General features: G+C 70.4%; 3 protein-coding genes across 3 annotated transcripts; 2 read left to right on the top strand and 1 right to left on the bottom strand.

The window, feature by feature from the left end:
* Positions 1-102: 102 nt before the first annotated feature.
* TSPAN31 (tetraspanin 31) lies at positions 103-4,658 on the bottom strand. Its single transcript, XM_067314045.1, has 6 exons — positions 4,554-4,658; positions 2,658-2,825; positions 1,801-1,881; positions 1,311-1,451; positions 1,079-1,207; positions 103-987 (listed from the first exon to the last, which is right to left on the bottom strand). The coding sequence occupies exons 1-6, from the start codon at positions 4,614-4,616 to the stop codon at positions 913-915; spliced, it is 657 nt and encodes a 218-aa protein (XP_067170146.1). The 5' UTR covers positions 4,617-4,658; the 3' UTR covers positions 103-912.
* Positions 4,659-5,058: 400 nt separating this feature from the next.
* LOC106492773 (uridylate-specific endoribonuclease C-like) lies at positions 5,059-8,227 on the top strand. The gene is made up of 8 exons (XM_067313959.1): positions 5,059-5,070; positions 5,555-5,648; positions 6,025-6,205; positions 6,680-6,882; positions 7,019-7,135; positions 7,342-7,448; positions 7,873-8,015; positions 8,113-8,227. Exons 1-8 carry the CDS (start codon positions 5,059-5,061, stop codon positions 8,225-8,227), a joined length of 972 nt encoding a protein of 323 aa, XP_067170060.1.
* A 1,363-nt stretch (positions 8,228-9,590) lies between these two features.
* On the top strand, positions 9,591-23,333 carry AGAP2 (ArfGAP with GTPase domain, ankyrin repeat and PH domain 2). The gene is made up of 19 exons (XM_067314027.1): positions 9,591-9,750; positions 17,212-17,270; positions 17,358-17,445; positions 17,886-17,971; positions 18,058-18,199; positions 18,276-18,410; positions 18,490-18,602; positions 18,686-18,838; positions 18,969-19,055; positions 19,189-19,293; positions 19,429-19,591; positions 19,723-19,839; positions 20,248-20,397; positions 20,779-20,838; positions 21,179-21,330; positions 21,421-21,511; positions 22,021-22,243; positions 22,384-22,639; positions 23,127-23,333. Exons 1-19 carry the CDS (start codon positions 9,591-9,593, stop codon positions 23,331-23,333), a joined length of 2,547 nt encoding a protein of 848 aa, XP_067170128.1.
* The last annotated feature ends 559 nt before the right edge of the window (positions 23,334-23,892 follow it).

Here is a 23,892-nt window from a genome sequence, read left to right as displayed (position 1 = left end):
CGGCTCCCATGTGTCACGGGGGACATGGGGAGGGAGAAACCCCCTGCCTGGACCCTGGGGCAAAGCCACCCTGGGCCCCCCCAAGGAAAGCCAGAGCCAGCGTCACGGAATGGCGTTTATTCGAACTGTCTCGGACACGGTGACATTCCTACAGTGGCAGTGGGCAGACTGGGGGGGGGGATACACTGTGCTGCCACCCCCTCCGTCCCACTCAGCAGTGGTATGGAGAGGGTGTGGGGGGGGGGTCAATAGCCCAGCAGGGGGGCACCCGCCTGCCCTTGGTGTCCTCCCCATGCCAGGCTGGCATGGGGGGACACCCTGGGGCAGTACCAGCCCTGTGAAGGGGGGGGGGCAGGAAGGTGCCGAGGGCTTTCGGGTGCTGCTTGTCCTGTTTCCCCTTCCCAGCGTATAAATAACCAGCATGCACCAGTCTGGGGGGCAAAGCTTACTGGGATGGGGGGGGGATGAAGTGGGGAGCCTCGGCCTGTAGGGGCCGGGCCCATCCGGTGCCCGCGGAGGAGAGGGGCCGTGGCTTCCGTGGGGCCGGTGCCACCGCCGCGGCGCCCGCTCCGAGGGCCGGCAGGGTCCGCGGCCGCAAGCCCAGCTCCAGCCGGGGCCGGCCATCGCCATGGGCCGCCTCCATCCATCCAGCCAGCCATCCGGCCCCCGGCCCGCGCCCACGGTGCCACCGCCATCTCCTTCGGAGCCCCTCGGGCCTGGCTGCCACGCGCCAAAGGCTTCATGCGGCGGCAGCGCGTCCGATCAGCGGCTCAGGAACATGGCAAAGGCCCTGCGCGGTGGGGGCACCTTTCGTGGCACCGACGGAGACAGTCCCCAGGAGGAGCTTGCTAGCGGCTACGGGGGCAGAGGGGCGGCGCGGGCCCCGGTGAGGGACAGGGCAGGGCACCGGCCCTATAAGAAGGCGCTGGGGTTGGCTCTGGGGTCCTTCTGGTTTCGGTACCGCATGGCGAGCCACACGCCCAGGATCTGCAAGAGACATGGCCCGGGGGGGGGGCAGTTAGGGGTGCTGGTGTGGCCCCCGTGGGCGCCTGGCCCCCCCCCCGGGTCCCCTCCTCACCTCTGTGAAGCTGAAGAAGAGGCCGACGCCACCTAGGATCTTCAGGGCTTCGTCCGAGTGCTGCAGCATCTTCTCGCCGCAGGTCAGACACTTGGCTCGGGGGTCTTTGCCCAGGAGGGTCTTGCACTTCTGCAAGGGGGGGGGGAGAAGAGATGCCAGGGTGAGCGGGGCAAGGTGGGGCACGTGGGGCAGGGTCCCCGGGGGGTGGCAGGGTGCCGGCATCCCCACTCACCGCGGGGCAGACGACAAACTCTGCCTGGAAGGTCTGGAAGTCAGCCGTGCTGTTGAGCAGCCCGCAGCAATCCAGGTTCTTCTCCAGCTCCGTCTTGGTCTTGTTGCTCAGGATGGGCCAGGTGGAGCTAAAGAGACCTTCCTGCGCAGGGAGGGGGCACCAGGAGGGCCCCGCCGCCGTTAAACCCTGGCCCTGGGGCCCTCTCGGGTCAACCCCCCCCCCCCGCACAGAGGAGACAGGGACGGGCAGGGACAGCGGTGCGAGCATGGGGGGTGGCACCCACTGGAGGGACCCCCAAGGAGGGGAAGGGGTGTCCCTGCTGGCAGGGGGACAATGCGTGTCCTCGTGCCCACCTGAGTGTCCCCGGGCTGGGGCAATGCCACGCCGGTGGCCTCCAGTGCCCCCAGGGGCAGGCTGGGTACAGGGAGAGGTGGGGGGGGGGGGGGACAGCCCTGTCCCCCATCTGGCCCCGCACGGGGGGAGGACTCACCTGCCGGGTCCTGTTAATAGCTAGGCACGAGCAGGACACGCCAAACTGGAAGATGAAGACGAGGCCCAGGATGATCATGTACTGGGGAGGGCTGGAGTCAAGGCAAGGGGCTCGGCAGCACCCGCTCCTCGCGCCCGGGGAGCTGGGGACCCTCTGCGGGGCGCCTGGGGGCTGCCTCGGCCCCCCCCGCCAGCTCCGGTCGTGGTCCCATAAAGCCCGCTGCCCTCCCTGCCTGTCCTGCCCCGACAGCGGAGCCAGGCCGAGGCGTCCTGCGCCCCTCGGGCCCGTTCGGGCAGCGCCGGCGCCGGCAGGGGAAACTCTCCCGTGGGTGCGGGGCTGCAAGCAGGGCTGTGGTTTCCCCTCCGCTTCCCTTCCCACGGGGGAAGCAAAACAGCCCTCGCTAAAGCCTTGCTCAGCCAAACCCGCTCTCGCGGCGGAGGTATTTCCCAGCCCGGGGCCGTGTACGGAGACACTCGGATCCCCGGGGCCCGGCAGGGCAGCCCCGGGCTGCGTTTTGGGGTGGGCTCTGGGCAGGGGGGGTCCGAATCGGCAGCTCCCTCTCTCAGGCTGTGAGAGGGGAGAACGGAGCTTTGCCGCGGGTTATTTACAGATCAGAGCGGCGCTGTCGAGATATTGGGGTTAGATTCCTATCTCAAGCACTCGCAAGCGCTGGGCCGCGGGGGATCAGTGACCCCAGCGCCGTGTCCTGGCCAGGGCCCCGTGTCCCTCGTGCCACGGCTAAGCCGTGTTGAGTCCCCCCCCCACACCACGGTGCTGCCTGGGCTGTGCTGGCTGACGTGGGGGATGTCGCCCATCCCTCGTCCTCGCGCCGTCCCTTCCCCTTGGGCGAAGGATACGAAGAAAAGCATGACCTGGTGGTGGTGGATGGCTCCGATGAGGCCCACGATGGCGATGAGCAGGAGGAAGAAGCCGACGGCGATGACGCCGCCGATGATGTGGATGCTGGAAACGATGCCGAAGCCCTTGCCCCAGGCGGCCACGCCGATGAGCAGCAGCCCCACGAGCTGCAATGAGGGGCAGCGTCAGCCACGGCCCCCCCCCCAGCGTGTCCGAGCCGCGCTGGACCGGGGAGAGGAGAGGGGGCCCCAATCTCCCCCATGCCTCAGTTTTCCTCCCCAGCTGTAAACCGCCCCCCGCCAAGGGGTGGGCTGAGATCTGCGGGGCTTGGCGCCTGCATGGGGATGGGTCACCCCAGGGCTGCTCCGCTCGGAGCAGGGTGAATCCCTCATTGCCGGGTGCTTCTCTACCCAGCAGGCTGGGGGGTGGCGCTGGGGGTCCCGGAGTGAGGCCGGGGGTGCCCGGCCCCCCCGAGAGCCCGCAGCCGTCCCCCACCAGCGTCACCACCTGCATCCGGACCGGGAGCTTCGTGCTGAGCTGCCACCGCTGCTGGGGCCGAGGCCGCAGGAAGGTGGCGAGTCAGGAGGGTGCGGGAAAACCCCGCGGAGCCACGGGGGTGGCAGAGGGCTTCCCCCCCCCGCCGTGGGGCCCCAGGGCCCCTTTGGGCATGGCCCTGCGAGGTCGGGCGGCCTCGGGCCAAGCTCTCCCTGGAGCCGGCGCATTTGGGTGGGGGGGGGGGGAAGAGCTGAACGTGCCCCCCGGGGGCAGCAGCGGGGCAGGAGGAGGGGACGCCGTCCCTGGAGCTGGCGGCCGCGTCTGCTCCGTTATCGGGAGATGCCCGGCGGGCAGCCGGCCGGGGGCCCCTTCCTGGAAACGTCCCACCCCAGCGCCGCGCCGTCACCGCCGGGCCCCCATCCTGGCCCAGCCGATTAGAGGGGCCGAGCAGGGGGGCCGGGAGCAGCCTGGCCTCCCTGAGCCCCCCCCCCTCCCGGTCCCCTTCCTGCCCACCCGGATCCCCCCTGGAGGCCGGGGGGGGGGGGGGGGGGACGGTCCCGCCGGCCCCGGGCCTGGTTCAATTGGGGTCAGTTTGGGGACGAGGCCTGGGGCAGGGACGTGGACACGGCAGGGGGGACGGGACACGACCCATAGCCCCTCTGTGGGTCTGGGGGACCAGCTTGCCCCCCCCCAACCCTGCACCAGGGCCCCCCAGCTCTGGCCTAGGGCCTGGAGAGGCTCAGGGCACCTTGGGGGGGGGGGGTCCTTCCTCCTCCACTTCAGTCTGGGCTCCCTTCCCCTCTTCATGGGGCTGCCTGGCCGGGCTCAACCCCAAAACCTCACCCTTTTTTTTTTGGGGGGGGTGGGGGTGGTGAAGGCCCCCCTGTCCAAGCAGGGACTGCCAGTCCCTTCCTGGGAAGGGGGGTGTCTGTTTTTCCCTGGGGGGGGCCACATCTGTCCATGGGGGACTCCAGCCTATGCAGAGGGATTCGTTTCCCCCCCCTCTCCCAGGAATGGGGGACCCCAAAAGGACCCCAGAGCCCCTAGGGGGGGGCTACAGCAACTCCAGCCCCTACAGTGGGGGGGCCCCCACAGGGACCCCCAGCCTCCAGCAAAGGGGGGGGCCCACTGTAGCCCTTCCCCGACGAGGCCTCCCCATATCTCAGCCCCCCCAAAGGGCACCCAGCCCCCCCCCCAGAGGAGGGTCCCCACCCTCCCCTCCCCCTAGGGACCCCAGCCCCCCAAAAGGGGTGCCCAGCCCCCCCCCAAAGGGGTCCCCCTCCAGAGACCCCAGACCCCCGGGGGGGGTCCTCCCCCTCCCCCCTCGCGACCCCCCCCATCCCCGGGGCCCCTCCCCGCCCCCCACCGCGGGGTCCCCCGCCCCGCCCGGCCCCGCTCACCACGTAGACCACGTTGAGGGCGCAGAGGGCATTGCGGGAGCAGGCGAAGCCGCCGCACACCATTTTGGGGAGCGAGGTGGGGGTGGTCCCCGGAGCGGGGCGGGGGGGGGGGGGGGGGGCAGCGTAGGCCCCCGCCGCTCCTGGCCCTTTAAATCCCAGCCGAGCGCGCAGCGCCGCACTGCGCCTGCGCGACACGCCCGCCGCCGCGCGCTTGCGCCGGCCCCGCCCTCGCGCCTGCGCAGACCCGGAGGACGGGCGGAAGTGCGCTCTCCGCGGGGCGGCGCATGCGCGCTGCGCGTCCTGACGCCGCCGCCGGGGCAAATGCCCGGATGGTGGTTGCCCACGGGGATGGGGGGGGGGAGCCCTGGATGGAGCAGCCCCCTCGGACAGGCCTATGGCCCCCCCTCAGCTCCACAAGTGCCCATAGGCTCCTCTATTGCCCCCCGGGTACTAATCCATGCCTCTATAGCCCCCTTAGGCTCCCCCATAGTCTCCTATAGCCCCCATGGTCACCCAGGTACCCCATGGTCCCCTTTCCCCATAGCCCCTCAGGTACTTCCAGGCCCCATATTGCCCCCCCCCCGGGCTGCCCTATGGTCCCCTATAGCTCCCCATATACCCTTAGGTGCCCCCATGGCCCCCCATAATCTCTCTAGGCTTCCCCATAGCCCCTCAGGCACCCCAAAGCCCCCTATTGCCACCCCGATTGCTCCCCTATTGCTCCATGATCCCCTATAGCCTCCCCCATATATCCCTTGGTGCCCCCATGGCCCCCATAATCTCCCAAGGCCCCTCTATAGCCCCCCCCAGCCTCCCCAGTCCATCCCTGACCCCCCAGAGCTGGATGCAGGGCGAGGGGGTGGGTGTCCCTTGTCCCCCCCCCAACCCGGGCGCTGGGAAGGCCTTGGGCCGGCGACATTTGGTCCCTTAAATATTAACCAGCCCCCGTTGATAAGGGTGTGGCCGGGGCCCCCGGGGGGGGGGGGGGAACGGCAGGATAGGGGGGAGCCCAAGCCCCCTCGGCCGGGGCAAGGGCCGAGCAGTCGGAGGCAGCTCGGCAGCCGAAGCTGGGCGATTCTGGGCGCTCGGGTTCGGGTAAGCGGGGCCGGCGCCTCGCGCGCCGCCTTAACGAAGCTGGGGCGATTAACAGCGGGCGGCGTGGCGCGGGGCGGCCCATGTGCTGCCCCCCACCCTAGGGCACCGGCCGGGCTCTCTGCCCCCCTCCCAGGGGCCACTGCCGGCCTTCGGGCATTATCAGCCGAGATAGAGCCGGGATATAAACGCAGGCGGCTGGGCTGTGGAGGGAGGGGGGGAACGGCACCATGGCAGCGGCGCTGGGGCTGCTCTGCCTCCTGCCCTGCTTGACCCACGGGGCCTTTTTCGGTGAGGGGGCGGCTGCAGGTCGGGGATGTCACAGCCGCGGCGCCCGCTGAACCCGCATCTCTCTTTTCTCTCCCTCTCTCATCCCCAGGGCGCGAGCGGGCCGAGCTCCTCGCCCTCCGCTCCATCTCCGACGACGAGCTCAGGGACGTCTCGGAGCAGCTCTACGCCGCCGACGGGAACCGGGCCGCCAGCGGGGAGATCATCCTCGACCTGCAGCACAGGATCCTGACCTCGGAGGCCAGCGCCGGCAAGGACTATGCCTCGAAGAGGTGCCGAGCGGGGGGAAGAGCGTGGGAAGTGCCCAGGCACCTGTCTGTCCCTCCACCCGCCTGGCTGTCTGTCCTTTTGGCCATCTGTCTGTCCATCTGCTCATTGGTTTATCCACCCATCTGGCCATCTAACTAGCCATGCAGCTATCTATCTGTCCTTCAAACATCCATGTCTGTCTGTCTGTCTGTCTGTCCATTCAATCATCTGTCCATCTGCCTGTATATATTTTTCTCTTCTTCCATCCTATATCCATCCATCCAACCTACACTGATCCATCCCTCAGTGCATCTATCTCTGTCCACCCATATCCATCTTGTTGTCCACCTGTCTGTCCTTCCATCCTTATCCATCTGTCTGCTGTCCTTCCAGCCATCCCCTATCTGTCCATCCATCCCATATCCACCCACCCATATAACCTTCTCCTGTGCCTCCGCTCCTGTCGCCATATCTCCTTCACCTTCCCCGTGGCCCAGCCTCTTCAAGTACGTGGCGGAGGCCACGCTCTTTGCCAAGCCCACCTTTGCCCGGCTCCTGGCCCTCCTGGACAACTACGACAAGATGACGGGCCACAGCGAGACGCTGACGTCCGAGGAGGAGGAGGAGGAGGAGGCCTTCCTGGAGGCTGTCTTCCGGACGCCCGTCATGGCCACGCTCACGCGCTTCTTCCTCGCCAAGGGTAGGGGATGGGGACAGGGGACGGGAGGGAAACGGGGCTGGGGATACCATGGGGCCAGCAAGGGGCTGGCACTGCCTGGGCTGGGGGTGGCTGTGCCCCCCCCCGGCCTGGCCCCACGGCACCGCGGTCCCCCCAGGCCTGTACCCCTCGGCGGACGCTTTCCAGGCTGACCTGAAGGACATGTGGTTCGGGCTGTACTCGCGCTCCAGCGGGGCGGCCCTCGACTCCTCCGGCTTTGAGCACGTCTTCCACGGTACCACGGGGGGGGACAGGGAGGATGGAGCCGGGGGGACGGGGGGGATATGGGACACATGGGGAAGGGAAAGACAAGGGAATGCAGGGGGCAGAGTCCCTGGGGATGAGAACAGGGGGAGATGGGGACCTGGGGATATGGGGCGGATGGGGGGACAGAGCTTGGGGACACGGGGACACGTTGTCCTCACCCCGCTCTCTGCCCAGGGGAGATCAAGAAGGGGACGGTGTCAGGCTGCCACAGCTGGGTCCAGCTCTACGAGCTGGAGAAATCGGGACAACTCAACTACCTGAGCTACAGCTACGATGGGCCCGTGAGTGCGGGGACAGGGGACCCCCCAGGAGGGGACAGTTCCCATCACCCAAGGGACACGGGTCCTGGCAGCTCCCCGACTTGTCCCCAGCGCCTATATCCCAGCCACAGGCATCCCCAGAGTCCCTGTGCCTGTTCCCAGGGTCCGTGTCCCCCTATGGCCATCCCCAAGATCCCAAACCTCCTCCCAGTGAATGTCCCCAGAGACCCTCTTCCCCCTCATCATCCCCAAGGTCCTTCTTCCTCTACGTCCATCCCCAGGGTCTCCGTCCCCCTGCGACCAACCTCAGGGTCCCCGTTGCCCCATGACCGTCCCCACGGTTCCTATCTCCCCCCTGTGACTGTCACCCCAGTCCTCGTGCCCCCGTGACCCTCCCCAGCATGGCCGTCCCCGGCGTCCCCCGAACGCGCCCCTGTGCCCGCAGTGGGCTGCCTTCCCCGACGTCCTGGCCCTGCAGTACCGCTGGAGCGGCTACCTCAAGAGCATCGGCTCCGTCTTCATGGGCTCCAGCCCCGAGTTCGACCTGGCCCTCTACACCCTGTGCTACAAAGCCCGGCCCGACCAGCAGTGAGTGGGGGGCACCCGCACCCGGGGGTGGCGTGGATGGGCTCTGCCGTCCGCGGCCCTGGCCCCATGGGTCACAACGCCGTCTCGGTCCCCGCAGGTGCCACGTGAGCCTGGGGGGCAAAGCCGCCCGGATCCAGACCTACTCCTGGACCAACTCCTTCTACGGGGACGGCCAGCGCTTCGTGGCCTCCTCGTACCCCGTGAGCCCCTGAGCCGCCCGCGCGGGGCAATAAACCTCCACTCGCCCCCGCCACCCTGCCTCTGCCGTGGGGACCCCGGGGACGCGCGCGCGGCACGGCCACCGGCGCTGCGATTGCCCCGGCGCTGTTCCTGTGGGTGCTGCCCCCCCTCCCCAACAGGTGCTGGGCCACGTCACGGCGGCAGGAAGCCGTGGGGGGGGGGGACGAGGGGGGAGGTTGTGTTTCCTCCCGGGCGCTTCCCAACCCTGCTGGGGCCACGGCTCTGCTCAGAGCTGCACCGGGGACAGGGACATGGGGAGGACATGACTGTCACCCCCCCCCTCCCGGGACATGCTGGTTGTGGGGACAGACCCTCACCCAAAGGCACTATGGGGATGTGGCTTACGTGGGCCCTGGGGTGCACCCAGGAGTCCAGCCACCCCGGCTCATTGTCCCGTCCCCAGCGTGCCCATGCGACATCCTACATGGGGGGGGGGGGGGGGGGTTGGACCCCCGTGCATGCAGGTTGCATGCGTGTTTTGGGGGGGAGCGTGCCGCCGGCGTGTGCGCGTGCGGGGGGCTGCGCGGCTGCATGCATGTCCCTTGTGTGTGCTCCTAGCGCGTGTGCGTGGCCACATGCATGTCCCGAGCGTGTCCACGCAGCTGCATATGGCCCTGGCGTGTCCCTAGGCTGTGTGTGCATGTCCGTGGCGTGTCCTTAGCGTGTGCATGCCTGTGGCACGTCCCTGGTGTCCCCAGCTTGTGCATGTCCCTGGCCTGCGCGTGCCTTTGCTGCGTGCAGCCCAGGCGTGTCCCCAACGTGTCCCCGGCACGTCCCACCTTGTTCCCAGCGCCCGCGCATCTCCGATGCCTCCCGGGCGTTTCCCTGCCGTGCCCCCGTCTGCGGGCGTCCCGGGGGGGGGGTCCCCAGCCTGGCCCCGGCGCCCGCACGTGCATGACCCCAGCGGGTGCCTGGGGGCGGCGGGGTGGTGGTGGCGGCGGTGGCGGCAGGCACGCGCGGGGCGGATGGGCAAGCCGGGCTGCCCGATGGGCCCCAGCGTGCCCCAACGTGCCCCGACGCGCCGGCGGGGCCGGGCACCGGCGCGTCGCCGCCCGCCGGGGCTCCGTGGGCCGGCAGTTCCCAGGCCCAGCCCTGCGCCCGCCGGCGGGCACCCGCGCCGGCCCCACCGGGGTGACGCCAGCCCCACCGGGGTGACGCCAGCCAGGAAGCGCGGCGAGGCGCAGCGAGGCGCAGCGGGGCCGGATGGCCCGGGGCGGGTGAGGCTGCGGATTTGTGGGGGGGGGGGACGGACGAGGCCGGGGCCGAGCCATGGCCCCGGGGAGCCGGCGGGGCCCGGCGCGGCGCTAGCGGGGTGCCGAGGGGCAGCCGGGCGCCATGAGCGCCCCCCGGCAGCTGGTGCTGGCCGCCATCCGGGCCGAGGTGAAGCGGCACGAGGGGGCCAAGAAGCACGTGAACAAGCTGATCCGGCTGGTGGAGACGGTGCCCGACCCCCGGCTCCGGGCCGGCCTCACCGCCTCGCTCAGCGTCGTGCAAGGTACCCGCAGCGCTGGCACCCGCCGGCCCCGAGCCGCGGCCCCCCCCCAACCCCCGGCACCGCGGGGTGCAGCGCCGTGCTTGGGGGTCCCGGGGGAGCCCCCGGATGGGCCGGGGAGGGGGGGAGACAGCTGGAGGGATGGCAGGGGAGACGGAGGGATGGAGAGGCGGACAGGTGAGCGGATGGGCAGTTGGATGGACGGGCAGACAGACAGATGGACGGACAAATCTGGTGCTCCCCGGCGGGGGACGCGAGGCCGGCGTGGCACTGTGGGGGATGTCACGGGGTGCCACGTCGCCCTTTCAGGGGGTTTCGGGGCCATGGGGCCCCGTCGTCCTCCCGCCTGCCTGCCCCGTCGCTCGCATCCGCCAGCGCTGACTTCCTGTGGGTGCTGGGATGGGGTGGGGGGGCTGTGTTTGGGGGGGGGGCCAGGACGCCCCGACTGAGGGTCCCCCACTAGCCTGGCACCCCGGGGACCCCCACGGGGCCGAGGCCTCATCCTGCCCGGCACTGTGCCGGGGTGGGCAGGGGCTGCGGCACAGCGGGCTGGGCCCAGCGGGCACCGTCCTGCTGCAAGGACCCGACCGTGGGGCACCGTGCGCGGTGTGGGGGGGCCGTGGGGGGGGGTGCGTGGCCCCCCGGGCCATGGCGGCTGTGCCGTCGGCGCGGTTTCCGCTGCAACAACCCCGGCGCTGTGGTCGGTGACGTGGGCCGTTTCCTCACCTCTGGCGGGCGCCTGGGGGGGCCCCAGCGCCCCCCGCTGGGGCCCCGCACCCCCGGGGGGGGGCCAGATGGGCCCCTGCGGCCCCCACGGCGGCACGGCGGGGGGGGCGCTGGTGTGGGGCGGGCTCTGCTCCGCTCCTGGGGCCCCCCCCTCCCCGCGCCGAACCCCCGCATCCCCAGCATCTCCCCGCGCCGCGGTTGCCGTGGCGACGGGAAGCAGGGGGATGCCTTGTTGCTAGGCGCCCGGGACGTGGTACCCACCGCCAGCGCCGGGGGGCTGCGGCCCCCTCCCCGGTGCCCGCCTGGGTGCTGTTCCTGCCCCTGAGCCCCCCCCCCCGTAATGGGGTGCATGGCCCCTCCTTCCTGTGCCCCACAGCCCCCCGCTGCTGGGGGGGGGCACTTAGGGGGCAGGCAGGGGTTGGGGGGCTCGGCGGGATGGGGTAGGGGTGCGACTGCAGCGGGGGAGGGGGTCAGGCCTGGCATGACCTGGTGTCACCCCCACGGCCGGGAGCTCGTGCCGCTGCGGCCGCCCCCCCCGGGACAGGGAGGGTCCCCAGCCCCGCTCCGGGGTCCTGCTGGGTGGGGGCACTGGGAGGGACTGGGATGCACTGGGGGGGTCCAGCGCTGGCACCGGTGGGTGCCACGAGGGGCCAGGCCTCCCCCGTGGGGGGGTCGGGGCCTGGCCTGGGGACACTGTGTGTCCCCCCGCCCTGTCCCTGGGGCTCGGTGGCAGGGGGGACGCGGGGTTCCCGGGGCAGTTTGGGGGGGGTGAGTGCGGGCCCCCCCACGGCAGGCAGGTTGGGGGGCGGGCGGCCACGCGCCCCGCGCGAGCACGGCCGTGGGCGGGTTGCTGTGGCGACGCGCCCGGCGCTGTCACGAGCCCGCCGGGGGGGCGCGGGGGCCGGCTCGGCTCCCCGGGGACCCCAGTGCAGGGAGGGAGATGCAGCACTCCGGCCCTGCGGGCCGCCCCAGGGGCACCTGCGTTCCCCCCCTGCCGTGGGGCGTTTTTGTCCCTCCCGGTGGGACTGCCACGCTGCCGCCCCACACGGGTACACAGGCAGGTCCCCGTCGCCCGTCCCTGCCTGCCGGGTGCCGGCAGCCCCAGCCCTGGCACCCACGGGTGCACCCCGAGGGGACGGGGCGCCTGTCTGCCCAGCCTCACCCGGGCACCGGGACTGTCCCCAAGCACCGTGTCTGCCCCCAGGCACCATGTCTGTTCCTGGGCACTGTATCCATCCCCTGGCACCGTATCCATCCCCTGGCACTGTATCTGTCCCTGGGCACCGTTATCTGTCCCCTGGCACCATATCTGTCCCCTGGCACCGTATCTGTCCCTGGGCATCGTATCCGTCCCTGGGCACAATGTCCGTCCCCAGGCACCGTATCCGTCCCTGGGCACCATGTCTATCCCTGGGCACCGTGTCTGGCCCCCGGGCATCACATCCATCCCTGCGTCGTGCCAGGCCATGGCTCACACGGGCAGGGCACGGGGACGGGGAGGGGGACGTGCCGGCGCGGCCCGGGGACCCGGTGGGCCCGGGGAGGGGGGACGGGGCGTCACGGTGACCGCCCGGTGCCGGTGCCAGCGGCGGTGCCAGCCCGTGCGTGCCCGGCCTCCGCCCCCGGGGCGAGATCCCGCTGTTTTACTGCATTTCCAGCCCCGCCGTTGCCACGGCAACGGGATGCAGAGGATTTCTGCGCCGCTGCTAAAAATGCCAGAAAACAGAGGCAGGCTGGGCCCGCTCGCTGCTCCCCCGGGCCCGGCCTGCGCCCCGCTCGCGGCGCCCTCGGGGTGCCGGGGCGCAGCTGGAGCCACGGAGGGGGGGCTGCAGGGGTGGAAGAGGTGGCCTAAGGGTGGATGGATGGATGTAGATGGAGGAAAGGGTGCAGGAAGGGATGGGGGATGAATGGAAGGTGGATAGAGAGATGGAGGTAGAGGGATGGATGGGATGGATGAGGGGTGGAAAGAAGAACTAGAGATGGAGGAATAGACTGAAGAAATGGATGGAAGGGGTGAATGGAGGAGTGGAGAGATGGATGCAGGTTGTACAGATGGAGAGGTGGATGGAGACAGTGAAGGGAAGGATGGGGTGAATGGAGGGATGGAGGAGAGGGAAAAGAGGGATGGAGGGGTGGGTGGTGCGTAGATGAAGAGGTGCAGGGAGGGATGGAGGGAAAGATGGAAGGGGTGAAGGGATGGATGAAGGGACATGGAGAGGATGAAGGGATGGATGGAGGAGGGACTGAAGGGGTGAAGGATTGGATGGAGGGGGTGAAGGGACAGATGGAGGGACGGATGGAGTGGGTGAAGAGATGCAGGGATGGGTAGAGGGGATGGATGGATGGAGGGGTGAAGGGAAGGACTGAGGGGATGGAGGGCTGGATGGATGGAGGGGGAGAAGAGATGCAGGGATGGATGGAGGGATGGAGGGGATGAAGAGCTGGATGGAGGGATGGACGGAGGCAGGGGGGCAGGAGGAAGGGCTGAGAGGTGGCTCCCAGCAGCGAAGGCCAGTCCGGGCGCAGATGCCAGTGCCGGGGGGGTCCGGAGGGTCCCTCCCGCCCCCGGGGGGGGGGAGGGAGGCGGGGGCTCCCGGGAGCGCTCGCGCGTGCCCGGTAGCACCGGGGGCCACCGCCCGCCCCCTCCCTCCCTCCCTCCCTCCCTGTCGCCGCCGCCGCCGCCGCCCGGGAGCGGCACATGGCGGAGAGCGGCGGCCCCGGCCCCCCCCGGCGGCGCAGGGCCCCCCACCGCCGGGCCCCGGCCCCGGCCCCGGCCCCGCCGCGCCGCCACAAAGGAGAAGCCCGTCGGGGCGCTGCCGTGAGCCGCCGGCACCGGCACCGCGGCGGCACCGCGGCGGCACCGCGGCGGCCGGGCATGGCCCCCCCCGCGCCGCGGCCCCCGCAAACGCCGGACCCCCAATAACCCGCCCTCCCCAAACCCCCGCCCCCGGCCATGCCCCCGCGGTCGCCGCTGCCCGCTCGCTAGCCCCGGGGCTGCGCCCCCCCCTCCTCCCGGCGGAGCCCCCCGGGGCGGCGGCGGCGGCGGGGCGGGGGGGGGGCGGCCCCGATCCGGCGGGCGGAGCGGGGGGGGGCCGGCGGCGGTGCCAACCCCTCCGGGGGCGGGCGAGCGGGAAAGGCTTTGGGGAGGCAGGGCCGGGGGTGGGGACCGCGCCGGAGCCTCAATTCGGCACCGGCGGACGCGGAGCCGCGCGCGGCGCCGGAGCCCGGGGGGGGGGAGGCCCGGCCCGCCCGGCTCGGGGGGGCCCTGCCCGCACCCATGAGCAGGGCCGCCGGCCTCCAGCGCCGGACCACCTACCTCATCTCCCTCACCCTGGTCAAGCTCGAGTCGGTGGCGGGCGAAGCGGAGCAAGCGGGGCCCGGCGATGCAGCGGCGGCGGCGGCGGTGGCGGGCGGCCGAGCACCGGCTGCTGGTGCCCGCGCCGAGGACGGCGGCGGCGGCGGCAAGAGCAAGAGGCCGGAGCGGCTTTTCCAACGCCAGGACGCGCTTTGGATAAGTACGGCCGGCTCCGGCCCGCCCGACGCCTCCCTGCAGCCCGGCAGCCCCCGGACCCCCAGCCCGGCGCCGGAGGGTTCGGGCCCCCGCGGGCTCGGCGCGGCTCGGTGCCGCTCGCCCGACTCGCCGCCCGCCGTGCCCCCCAAGCCGGACCCCGCGCTGCTGCCGCCGCCGGCTGTGCCCCCCAAGCCGGACCCCGCGCTGCTGCCGCCGCCGCCGGCCGTGCCCCCCAAACCCGACCTGGCCCTGCTGCCACCGGCCGTGCCCCCCAAGCCCGACCCCGCTCTCCTGCCCCCCAAACCCGAAGCCATCCCGCCGCCCACCCGGGGGGCCAAGGGCACCTTGGAGGTGCTGGGCGAGCAGGCCGGGGTGCTGGGCGAGTGCCCCCCGCCCGAGGGCTGCCCACCGGGCACCCGCCGGGTGCTGCTCAGCCAGGCCAGCTGGGGATGCCCGGACACGGCCCCGGACGGGGCCAAGCCCTCGTCCTACCTGGGTCCCGGGGCGTCCTCGCCTCACCCGGCCGCCGGCCCCCGGCGCCTCCGCTTGGCCAACAAACCCTTCAAGACGGTGACCACCAGTGGGGCCAAAATGGGCTCGGAGGCCAAAGCGGGCAAAAGCGCCCACAAGGGTCCCGGCAGCCGGCTCTCGTGGCCCGAGGGCGAAGGCAAGGGGCGAGCGAAAGCCGGGGGCAAGGCTGGCGCCGAGGCAGGCCCCCGGCTGGCCGCCCGGGCCCGGCTCTCGCCCCGCAAGGGCAAGAGCAAGACCCTGGACAACAGTGACCTGCACCCGGGTCCCGGGGGGCTGACGGCGGTGGCGCCGGGCCCCGCCGAGGGCAGCGCGGGGCTCAAGCGGGGCCGCGAGGGCGGCCGAGCCTCCACCCGCGACCGCAAGATGCTCAAGTTCATCAGCGGGATCTTTGCCAAGAGCCCGGCGTCCACCCCCACACACCCCGCGCCCCCCTGGGCCCTGCTCAGCACCGACCTGCCCAGGGGGGCCTCCCCCAGTAAGTACCCGGGGACCCCCCCGCGCGGGGGGGGCGTTGGGAGGGGGGGGGGTCCCGGATGCCTGGGCTTGCCGTGTGTCGTGCCTCGGTTTCCCCCGCATGCAGCGTGACTGTGGGGGGGGCCTGGGTGTGGGTGCGGCAGGCAATTTCGGGGGGGGGGTTGAGGAGATTGGCTGGGGGGGGGGTCCTCCCGGACGCCTGGGTCCTCTTGCTGTCTGCGCCGTGGGGTGTTGTGATGCTGTGCCTCGGTTTCCCCCGCGTCAGGGGGGGCTGGATGTCGTTGCGGTGGCGAGGCCGGAGAGCTCGATGAGATGGGAGCAGGGGCTCCCGGACGCCTGGGCCCACTTGTGGGCCATGCCCAGGGGTGTCATGCCCCCCCCCCCCACCGGGTGTGGGGCAGCGACCTGTGTGGGGCTGGTAGTGAGTCTGGGGGGGGAGGACCCGTCCGTGCCCCACGGCATTGCAGGGGGGGAGCTGTGACGGTCAGGGGGCCACGTGGGTGGCGTGTCCCAGCCCACGCAGGCCACGGGGCATCCTGGCCCCCCCCAGATGAGCTGCCGTGCGTGGGGGGGGGGCTCACGCATCGGCCGTGCGGCTCAGCCCTGGGGCGACGCTGCCTGCGGCCTCGGGGGTCCCCGGTGTCCTGCCCCAGTGCTGCGCTGGCCCCGGGGGCCACAGAGAAGCCTGTGGGTCCGCACGTGGCGGGGACGGTCCGTGGCCCCCGGCTGCACCGTGGGCGGCCGGGCTCCCCTGCCTCGGTTTCCCCCGCGGGATCCAGCCCCCTGCTTGGGGAGGGCTCTGCAGGACGGGGCCGTGGCCGGATCCGTGGCCCCATGGCCGGGCTCATGGCCTCAGCTTGGGCTCAGCTTCTCCCCCTGACCCAACCTGGGTGCTCACCGTGGCCGCAAAGGGGTCCAGGATGGGATGGGGGGAGCTGGGCTGCCCCATGGGGGACAGGCATCCGTCTATCTGTCCATCCTTATATCCACCTGCTCGTGCCCCCATCCATCCCTTCGTCCGCTCTTCCATCCCTGTATCCCTTCGCCCGTCCACCCATCCTTGTATCCGGCCACGCATCGCATAGTCGCCTGTTTCAGCCCTTCACCCATCCGTCCACCCGTCCCTCTCTCCAGCCACCCCGTATCCATCTGTCTGTCCAGCCAGCCGTCCCATCTCCATCCATCCATCCATCCATCCATCCCGTATCCATCTGCCTGTCCGTCCACCCATCCATCCATCCACCCTATATCTGTCCGCCCACCCACCCATCCGTCCATCCGTCCACCCTATCCCTGTGTCCCCCAGACCACAGCTGGGGGGGGTGGGTCCCCCCAGCACCCACCCCACGGTGCCACGTGGGTAGAGCCTGGCGGGGGGGCCCGTGGGTGGCAGCAGGGCCCGTGGGTGGCACAGCGCCGTGATGACGCGTGGGGTGACAGGCACCAGCGTTAACCCCTTGCCTGCCGCGCGCGTGGGGCAGCGGTGGGGACCCAACCCCGGGTATGGCGCAGGGGAAACCGAGGGCGCCCGAATGGGGGGACCCTCTGCCTCTCCCTGCCTCAGTTTCCCTTTCTCGTGGTGCAGGAGGCGAGATGCCGCAGTGCCAGGCTGGGGATGTGGGGGGCTCATGGTGCCCCGGCCCACGGCAGGGCACGTGTGCAGGGAGTGTGGCCAGCCGGTTCCCGGCATGTGCCATGTCCTCCCCGTGCCACGGAGCATCCCTGTGCCACGCCGTGGCTGTGCCCTCGTGCACCCGCAGCCTCGTGCCACGCCGTGTCCTTGTGCACTGAGTCCTTGTGCACACCATTTTCTCGCGACGTGCCGCGTCCTCATGCCCATCGCGTCCTCGTGCATGCCACATCCTCGTGCACACTGCGACCTTGTGCCTGCTGTGACCTTGTGCCTGCTGTGACATTGCACCCGCCGTGTCCTGGTGCCACGCTGTGTCCTGGTGCCCCCGTGTGCAGGGAGGGGAGGGCCGTGGGACAGCCGCGTTGGGGGGCTCCTGGGGGGGGGGGGTGGCAGGGTGCCACGGCCACGGCTCCGCCACGGGCCGTCCCCGTGGCCCTCCCTGCCGCCTCCGTCAGGCTCAATGCCGGGCGCCGTTGCTTGGTGACAGCTCCACGGCCGCCCACTCTGGGAGCTGCCGGCGGTGCTGTCGGCAGGGCTGGGGGCGGCCGTACCCCCCCCGGGGCTCCCTCTCACCCCCTCCTCCCCGCAGAGGCCTTGGTGAACAGCCAGGAATGGACCCTGAGCCGCTCCGTCCCCGAGATCCGCCTGGTGGGTACCATGGCCCCAGGGCACCCGCCGTGCGCCAGCCCCACGGCGCTGTGGCGTGTCCTGACGCCGCTCTCTGCCCCTCTGCAGGGCATCCTGGGCAGCAGCAAGAGCGGGAAGTCGGCCCTCGTGCACCGCTTCCTCACCGGCTCCTACGTGGGCCTGGAGCCCACGGAGAGTGAGTGGCTGGGGCTGGGCATGGCCATGGGGCTGGGAATGGCCATGGTGTTGGGAATGACCATGGAGTTGGGCTTGGCCACAGGGCTGGGCATGGCTATGGGGTTGGGTAGGGTCATGGGGCTGCGCATGGCCATGGGGCTGAGAGCAGCGATGGGATGGGGCATGGCCATGGCGTTGGGAATAGCCATGGGACCAGGCATGGCCGTGGTGTTGGGAATAGCCATGGGGCTGGGAACGGTGGTGGCATCGGTCATGGCCATGGTGTTGGGGATGGCCATGGCGCTGGGCATGGCCATGGGGTCGGGCATGGCTGTGGGGCTGGGCATGGCCTCAGGACTGGGGCTGAGCCCCCTCCCTGGCCAGGCCCGCCCCCCCCATCGTGCCCCTGGCACGGCCACTCCGTGGCACAACCCCCTCCTTCTTGTCCCCTGGCTCCAGGTGGGCAGTTCAAGCGCGAGGTGATGGTTGACGGCCAAAGCCACCTCCTGCTCATCCGGGAGGAAGGAGGCGCCCCGGACGCCAAGGTACATCGGGGCTGGGGGGGCTGTGGTGGCTGTGGCCAGTGGCGCAGAGCCGTGACACCCCTGTCCCATGCGTGTCCCCCCTCCAGTTTGCCAACTGGGTGGACGCCGTTATCTTCGTGTTCAGCCTGGAGAACGAGAGCAGCTTCGAGGAGGTGACGCAGCTGCACGCGCTGCTCAGCAGCCACCGGGGCACCGGCGACATGGCCCTGGCGCTGGTGGGCACGCAGGGTGAGCCGGCGGGACGGCATGGCCGGGGGTCGGGGGCCCGCCGGGACCCCTGCCTCACCCCTGCGCCTGCCCGCAGACAAAATCAGCTCCTCCAACCCCCGGGTGATCGAGGACACCCGAGCCCAGGCGCTCTGCAGCGACATCAAGCGGTGCCTCTACTACGAGACCTGTGCCACGTATGGCCTCAACGTGGACAGGGTCTTCACTGAAGGTGGGTGATGGGGGGGGGGAAATGAGGCGGCGGGGGTCCCCATGGCTGGTGGGGGGTGACGCAGCCGCTGTTCCCGCAGTGGCCCAGAAGGTCGTGGCGCTGAGGAAGCAGCAGCAGCTCCTGGCGTCCTGCAAGTCACTGCCCAGCTCCCCCAGCCACTCGGCCGGCTCCACTCCCGGCGGTGGCATCCAGGTACCGCCGGTCCCTACCGCGGTGGTGGGACGGGGACGTGCCACCAGGGCTGACCCCCCCCTCTGCTGTGGCATCTCTTGCAGGCCAGCAATGGTGGCCACACCAGCGACTACTCGTCCTCACTGCCGTCCACCCCCAACGTGAGCCACCGGGAGCTGCGGGGGGAGCCGGTGGCCACGCTGGGCACCCCCAGCTCTCTGCACCGTGGCGCCAAGCGTCGCACCAGCCTCTTCGCCGTGAGTCCGCCGCAGGCCCCAGTGTGGCACCGAGACCGGCATGGGGTCCCCCGGGGTGGCTCGCTGGTGGGACGCCCACCCTGTGGGACACCCATCGTGCAGGACACCTACCCTGAGCCCTTTCCCGCAGAACCGCCGGGGCAGCGACTCGGAGAAGAGGAGCTTGGACAGCCGGGGCGAGGTGGCAGGCAGCGGACGTGCCATCCCCATCAAGCAGGTGAGCATGGTGATGTCCCTTTGCCGTCATCCTTTACTGCCATCCCCAGGACGTGTCCCTGCACCTGTGGCATGGTCCCCCTTCTCCGTCATCCCTGGATACATCCCTGCTCACCGTCCCTTCATCTCCCCAGAGCTTCCTGCTCAAACGCAGCGGCAACTCCCTCAACAAGGAGTGGAAGAAGAAATACGTCACCTTGTCCAGCAATGGACTCCTCTTCTACCACCCCAGCATCAACGTGAGTGTCCCAGTCTCCCTACGCCCCACGGCCTCCGTGGTGGGGCTCGGCGTGGCATCCCCTCTCTGTGTTGGGGAGGACGGAGGGGGCGACATGGCCCTGCCACGCTCAGCACTGTGCCCGTCCCCGTGCCAGGATTACATCCACAGCACCCACGGGAAGGAGATGGACCTGCTCCGGACCACGGTCAAGGTGCCCGGCAAGCGCCCACCGCGTGCCATCTCCGCCTGCGGCCCCTCGGCCAGCATCAACGGGCTGGTGAAGGACGTGGCCGGGGTGCAGGCGCCCGAGGGGGCCAGTGAGTACCCGGGGTGGTGGGGACCCTTCGGGGTGGTGGGACCCCCTCAGGGTGGTGGGATGCCCCAGGGTGCAGGGGACACAGACCCTCTTCGAGGTCCCTGTGTCTCACTGTTTGTCCCCTGCCTGCAGCCAGCACCTCCCCTGTGGGGCTGAGCCTCCCCCCAGAGCCAGGGGTCAAGAGCATGGGCAAGGAGCGGTCCCTGCAGCGCTGCGCCTCCGCCTCCAGTGCCAAGATGCCCAGCACCGGTGAGTGTCCCCCGGCGTCCCCTCACGCCTTGCGGGACCTTCTCCCTGGGGCAGAGCCTGGGCTGTGACCACAGTGGCCCCTGGGGGACACAGTGGCCCCAGTGAGCCTGGTGGCCCTGTTGGCTCTGGTGACCCTGGTGAGCCCAGTGACCCCCCAGAGATCCTGGGGGACCTGGTGGTCTTGGTGAGCTCAGTAGACCCAGTGATCCCCATGGCCCTGGTGTTCCTGGGGAGCCCTGTGGTCCTGGTGGCCCCAGTGATTTTGGTGATCCCAGTGACTCTGGTGGCCCCAATAAGCCCAGTGGCCCTGGTGAACCTGGTGGCCCCAGGAACTCTGGTGGGCTCGTTGTCGCTTGTGGTCCCACTGAGTCCAGTGACCCCACCAATGCTGGTGCGTGGGTCTCTCAGCAGATGGCCCCCCCACCTCCGAGGCCATATCCAGCCCCAGCAGCTCAGGCAAAGACCCGCCGCCGTCACCCATGATCGACAGGAAGAAGCACCGCCGGAAGAAGCTGATGACGCCGTCCAAGACGGAGGGCTCGGCAGGACAGGCAGAAGGTGAGAACCTCGGGGATGCTGCCCTGGAGACCATGGGCCTCAGGGATGGTGGCCGTGGGGCCGGTGGCCCAGGGCCACGGGGACGATGCCGCATGCTGGGATGCCCCAGGGCTCCAGCAAATGATCCCTGGAGACCCGGAGGTGATCGCCAGCCCCCGTGCCACAGCCCGGGCCCTGTCCTTGCCACGGGGCCACCGCTGCCACGCACTGCACCGTCCACCCTGGCATATCCCCCTCTTCCTCGCTCTGCAAACGCCTCCCCTTCGCACACCCCCGCCCAGCGAGGGGCCCCCGCGCTTCGCCCCTTCGCCCCGGGGCTCCTCTCGTGACTCTCTCTCCCCCTTTCCTCTCTCTGCTCTCGCTGCCCCGGACCCTCCGCAGCCAAGCGCAAAATGTGGAAATTAAAAAGCTTTGGTAGTTTAAGAAATATTTATAAAACAGGTAACGTGGTCTGCGGCCGGCTCCACTCATGCATGTGGCTGTCTCCCATCCTCGCCTGCCACCGTTGCGCCTGCTGCTCCCGCGTCCCCGGCACCGCGACGGGGAGGGCTCGCTGCCGTGGCCGTGGCCGTGGCTGGGCAGAGCCCTGGGGGCCCTTCGGGTGGGTGGCACAAAACCGCGCTCCTCATCCCAGTGCCGCCGGATGCCACCACTGACGTGGCCATGGGGACGTGGGATGGAGGGTGCCAGGCTGGTGGCCCCTGGTTGAGCCCCAGGAGGGTCCTCGAAAGGGCCACGGGAGCTGGTCCCAGCCGCCCACCCTGGGTTTCTCGTCCCGCAGAGGAGGAGAACTTCGAGTTCATCATCGTGTCGAGCACGGGGCAGACGTGGCACTTCGAGGCCAGCAGCTTTGAGGAGCGGGACGCCTGGGTGCAGGCCATCGAGAGCCAGATCCTGGCCAGCCTGCAGTGCTGCGAGAGCAGCAAGAACAAGGTGGGACCTCCTGGGCCACGCGACAGGGGCTGCCGGGGGCCACGTGTCCACCCCGCTGCGGCCACCCCGCTCACCGCCGTCTCCCCGCAGGCCCGCATGGACAGCCAGAGCGAGGCCGTGGCCATCCAGGCCGTCCGCAACGCCCGGGGCAACTCGCTGTGCGTGGACTGCGGGGCGCCCAGTGAGTGTTGGCTGGGGCGGGGGGAATGCAGAGCACGTGATGCCACGGGCCATGCGATGCCACAGGCCACGTGATGCCATGGGCCACACAATGCCATGGGCCATGCAATGCCATGTGCCATGCAGTACTACGGGCCACGCAATGCCATGGGCCATGCAATGCCGCCAGCTGCACGGTGCCACGGGACATGCAGTCATGGGTCACGCAATGCCACAGGCTGCGTGATGCCACAGGCCATGCAATGCCACAGATCGTGCAATGCCACCAGCTGCACGGTGCCACGGGACATGCAGGCATGGGTCATGCAATGCCACAGGCCATGCAATGCCACGGGCCATGCAGTGCCGTGGGTCACACAATGCCGTGGGTCACACAGTGCCATGGGCTATGCAGTGCCATGGGGCTGTGGTTGACACGATACCATGCAATGCCATGGGCCACGCCGTGCCATGGGCCACTCAGTGTCCCAGGCTGGGCCCTGACAGCCTCTGCTTTCCCCCCCCCCCCAGACCCCACGTGGGCCAGTCTCAACCTGGGGGCGCTGATCTGCATCGAGTGCTCGGGGATCCACCGCAACCTAGGCACCCACCTGTCCCGCGTGCGCTCCCTCGACCTGGACGACTGGCCCCGGGAGCTGACGCTGGTGCTCACCTCCATCGGCAACACCACGGCCAACAGCATCTGGGAGAAGAACCCGCAGGGCCGCTGCAAGCCCACCCCTGAGTCATCCCGGTGAGCGGCCCTGGGGCACCAAATGGTTGAGGTTGGAAGGGACCTCTGGAGAGCATCTAGTGCAAGCCCCCTGCTCAAGCAGGGTCACCTAGAGCACGTCCCCTGGCACCCCAAGGCCCTGACACCTCATGTCCCTGCAGGGAGGAGCGGGAGTCGTGGATCCGGGCCAAATACGAGCAGCGGCTGTTCCTGGCGCCGCTGCCGGCAGCCGAGGCACCGCTGGGGGAGCAGCTCTTCCACGCGGTGCAGGAGAAGGACCTGGAGACGGTGCTGCTGCTCCTGGCCCACGGCAAGAAGGAGCAGCTCAATGCCGCCACCGGCGACAAGGACCGCCGCACGGCGCTGCATGTGGCCTGCGAGCTGGCCCAGGTGGTCATCACCCAGCTGCTTGTGTGGGTAGGTCGGGGCTGGGGACGTGGCGGGGGGCTGTGGTGTGGCCGCAAGGGACGTGGCATGACTGTGGGGGACGTGGCATGGCCATGGTGAATGTGGTATGGCCATAGGGGACATGGCACAGCCATGGGGACTATAGCATGGCCACAGTAACTATGGCATGGCCATGGGGACCACACTATGGCCACGGGGGACATGGAGGGAGATGGCATGGCCATGAAGATCATGCCAGGGACATGGGAGCCATGACAGGGACATGGCACTGTCATGGGTTTCATGGCATGGCCATGGGGACCACAGTATGGCCATGGAGGACATGGCATGGCCATGGGGCTCATGGTATGGCCACGGGGGACATGGCATGGCCATGGGGACCACAGCACGGTTATGGGGGACATGGCACAGCCATGGAGATCATGGCACGGCCCCGGGGGACACAGCGCGGCCCTGGGGACCACGGGGCACCGCTGACGGGTCCCTCCGCCTGCAGTACGGCGCGGACGTGAAGGCGCGGGATGGGCTGGGCCGCACGGCGCTCTTCTACGCCCGCCGGGCTGGCAGCCAGGAGTGCGCCGACATCCTGCTGCAGCACGGCTGCCCCAGCGAGGGTCCCGGTGGCCTGGCCACGCCGGGGCTGCGCCGCAAGAGCAGCTCGGCCAGCGTGGGGCACTGCGAGGCCCGCACCGCCCTGGTATAGCCGGGCCGGGGCCGGCAGCGGCGGACTGCACGCGCCCCCCCACCCCCCCCCCCACGCCACCCCGGCACTGCCCGCCGCAGCACGGTTGGTATTTTTGATGCTCTATTTATTATCCAGCTCCTGCTGGGGGCTCTTCTGCTCCTGTCTCCCCCCCCCCTCCATGCCAGGGGGTGAGGGGATGCCCGGACGCCTGGGCTCCTCGCCCGCTGCCGGTGCGTGATGCCCCAGGGGTCCCCACACTGCCTGCACAGCCCCTGCCGGGGTCGGGATGCCTGGGATCCCCGCCGTGCCTGGCACCATGGGTGGTGACAACCCCACCTTGATATGCACATGCCACCCTCTCCATGTCACCTCGTCCATGCCACCCCTATCTAGGCCACCTTGCCAAGCCAGCCTTGACTGGGCCACCCCATCCATGCCACCCTGTCCATGCCACCCTTGCCTGGGCCACCCCCATCCAGGCCACCCTTGGTCAGGCCACCCCATTCATGCCATCCCATCCAGGCCACCCTTGTCCATGCCACCCTTGGCTGGGTCACCCTGTCCCTGCCACCCCAGG

Source organism: Apteryx mantelli, chromosome 33 (assembly GCF_036417845.1).
Source record: "Apteryx mantelli isolate bAptMan1 chromosome 33, bAptMan1.hap1, whole genome shotgun sequence".
Classification (NCBI taxonomy): Eukaryota; Metazoa; Chordata; class Aves; order Apterygiformes; family Apterygidae; genus Apteryx; species Apteryx mantelli.
Note: the sequence above shows the minus strand (reverse complement) of the source record. Positions and strands in the feature narration are given on the sequence as shown.

Excerpts from the sequence above, each read along its gene's own strand:
- TSPAN31 (XM_067314045.1), bottom strand. The coding sequence starts at position 4,616 with ATGGTGTGCGGCGGCTTCGCCTGCTCCCGCAATGCCCTCTGCGCCCTC. Across the intron at positions 1,452-1,800 it reads CTATTAACAGGACCCGGCAG|GAAGGTCTCTTTAGCTCCAC; the intron begins GTGAGTCCTCCC and ends CTCCCTGCGCAG. Across the intron at positions 988-1,078 it reads TCTTCTTCAGCTTCACAGAG|ATCCTGGGCGTGTGGCTCGC; the intron begins GTGAGGAGGGGA and ends TGTCTCTTGCAG.
- LOC106492773 (XM_067313959.1), top strand. Across the intron at positions 5,649-6,024 it reads TTCTGGGCGCTCGGGTTCGG|GGCGCGAGCGGGCCGAGCTC; the intron begins GTAAGCGGGGCC and ends TCTCATCCCCAG. Across the intron at positions 6,206-6,679 it reads AAGGACTATGCCTCGAAGAG|CCTCTTCAAGTACGTGGCGG; the intron begins GTGCCGAGCGGG and ends CCCGTGGCCCAG.
- AGAP2 (XM_067314027.1), top strand. The coding sequence starts at position 9,591 with ATGAGCGCCCCCCGGCAGCTGGTGCTGGCCGCCATCCGGGCCGAGGTG. Across the intron at positions 17,271-17,357 it reads CCGTCCCCGAGATCCGCCTG|GGCATCCTGGGCAGCAGCAA; the intron begins GTGGGTACCATG and ends GCCCCTCTGCAG. Across the intron at positions 21,512-22,020 it reads CGTGGACTGCGGGGCGCCCA|ACCCCACGTGGGCCAGTCTC; the intron begins GTGAGTGTTGGC and ends CCCCCCCCCCAG.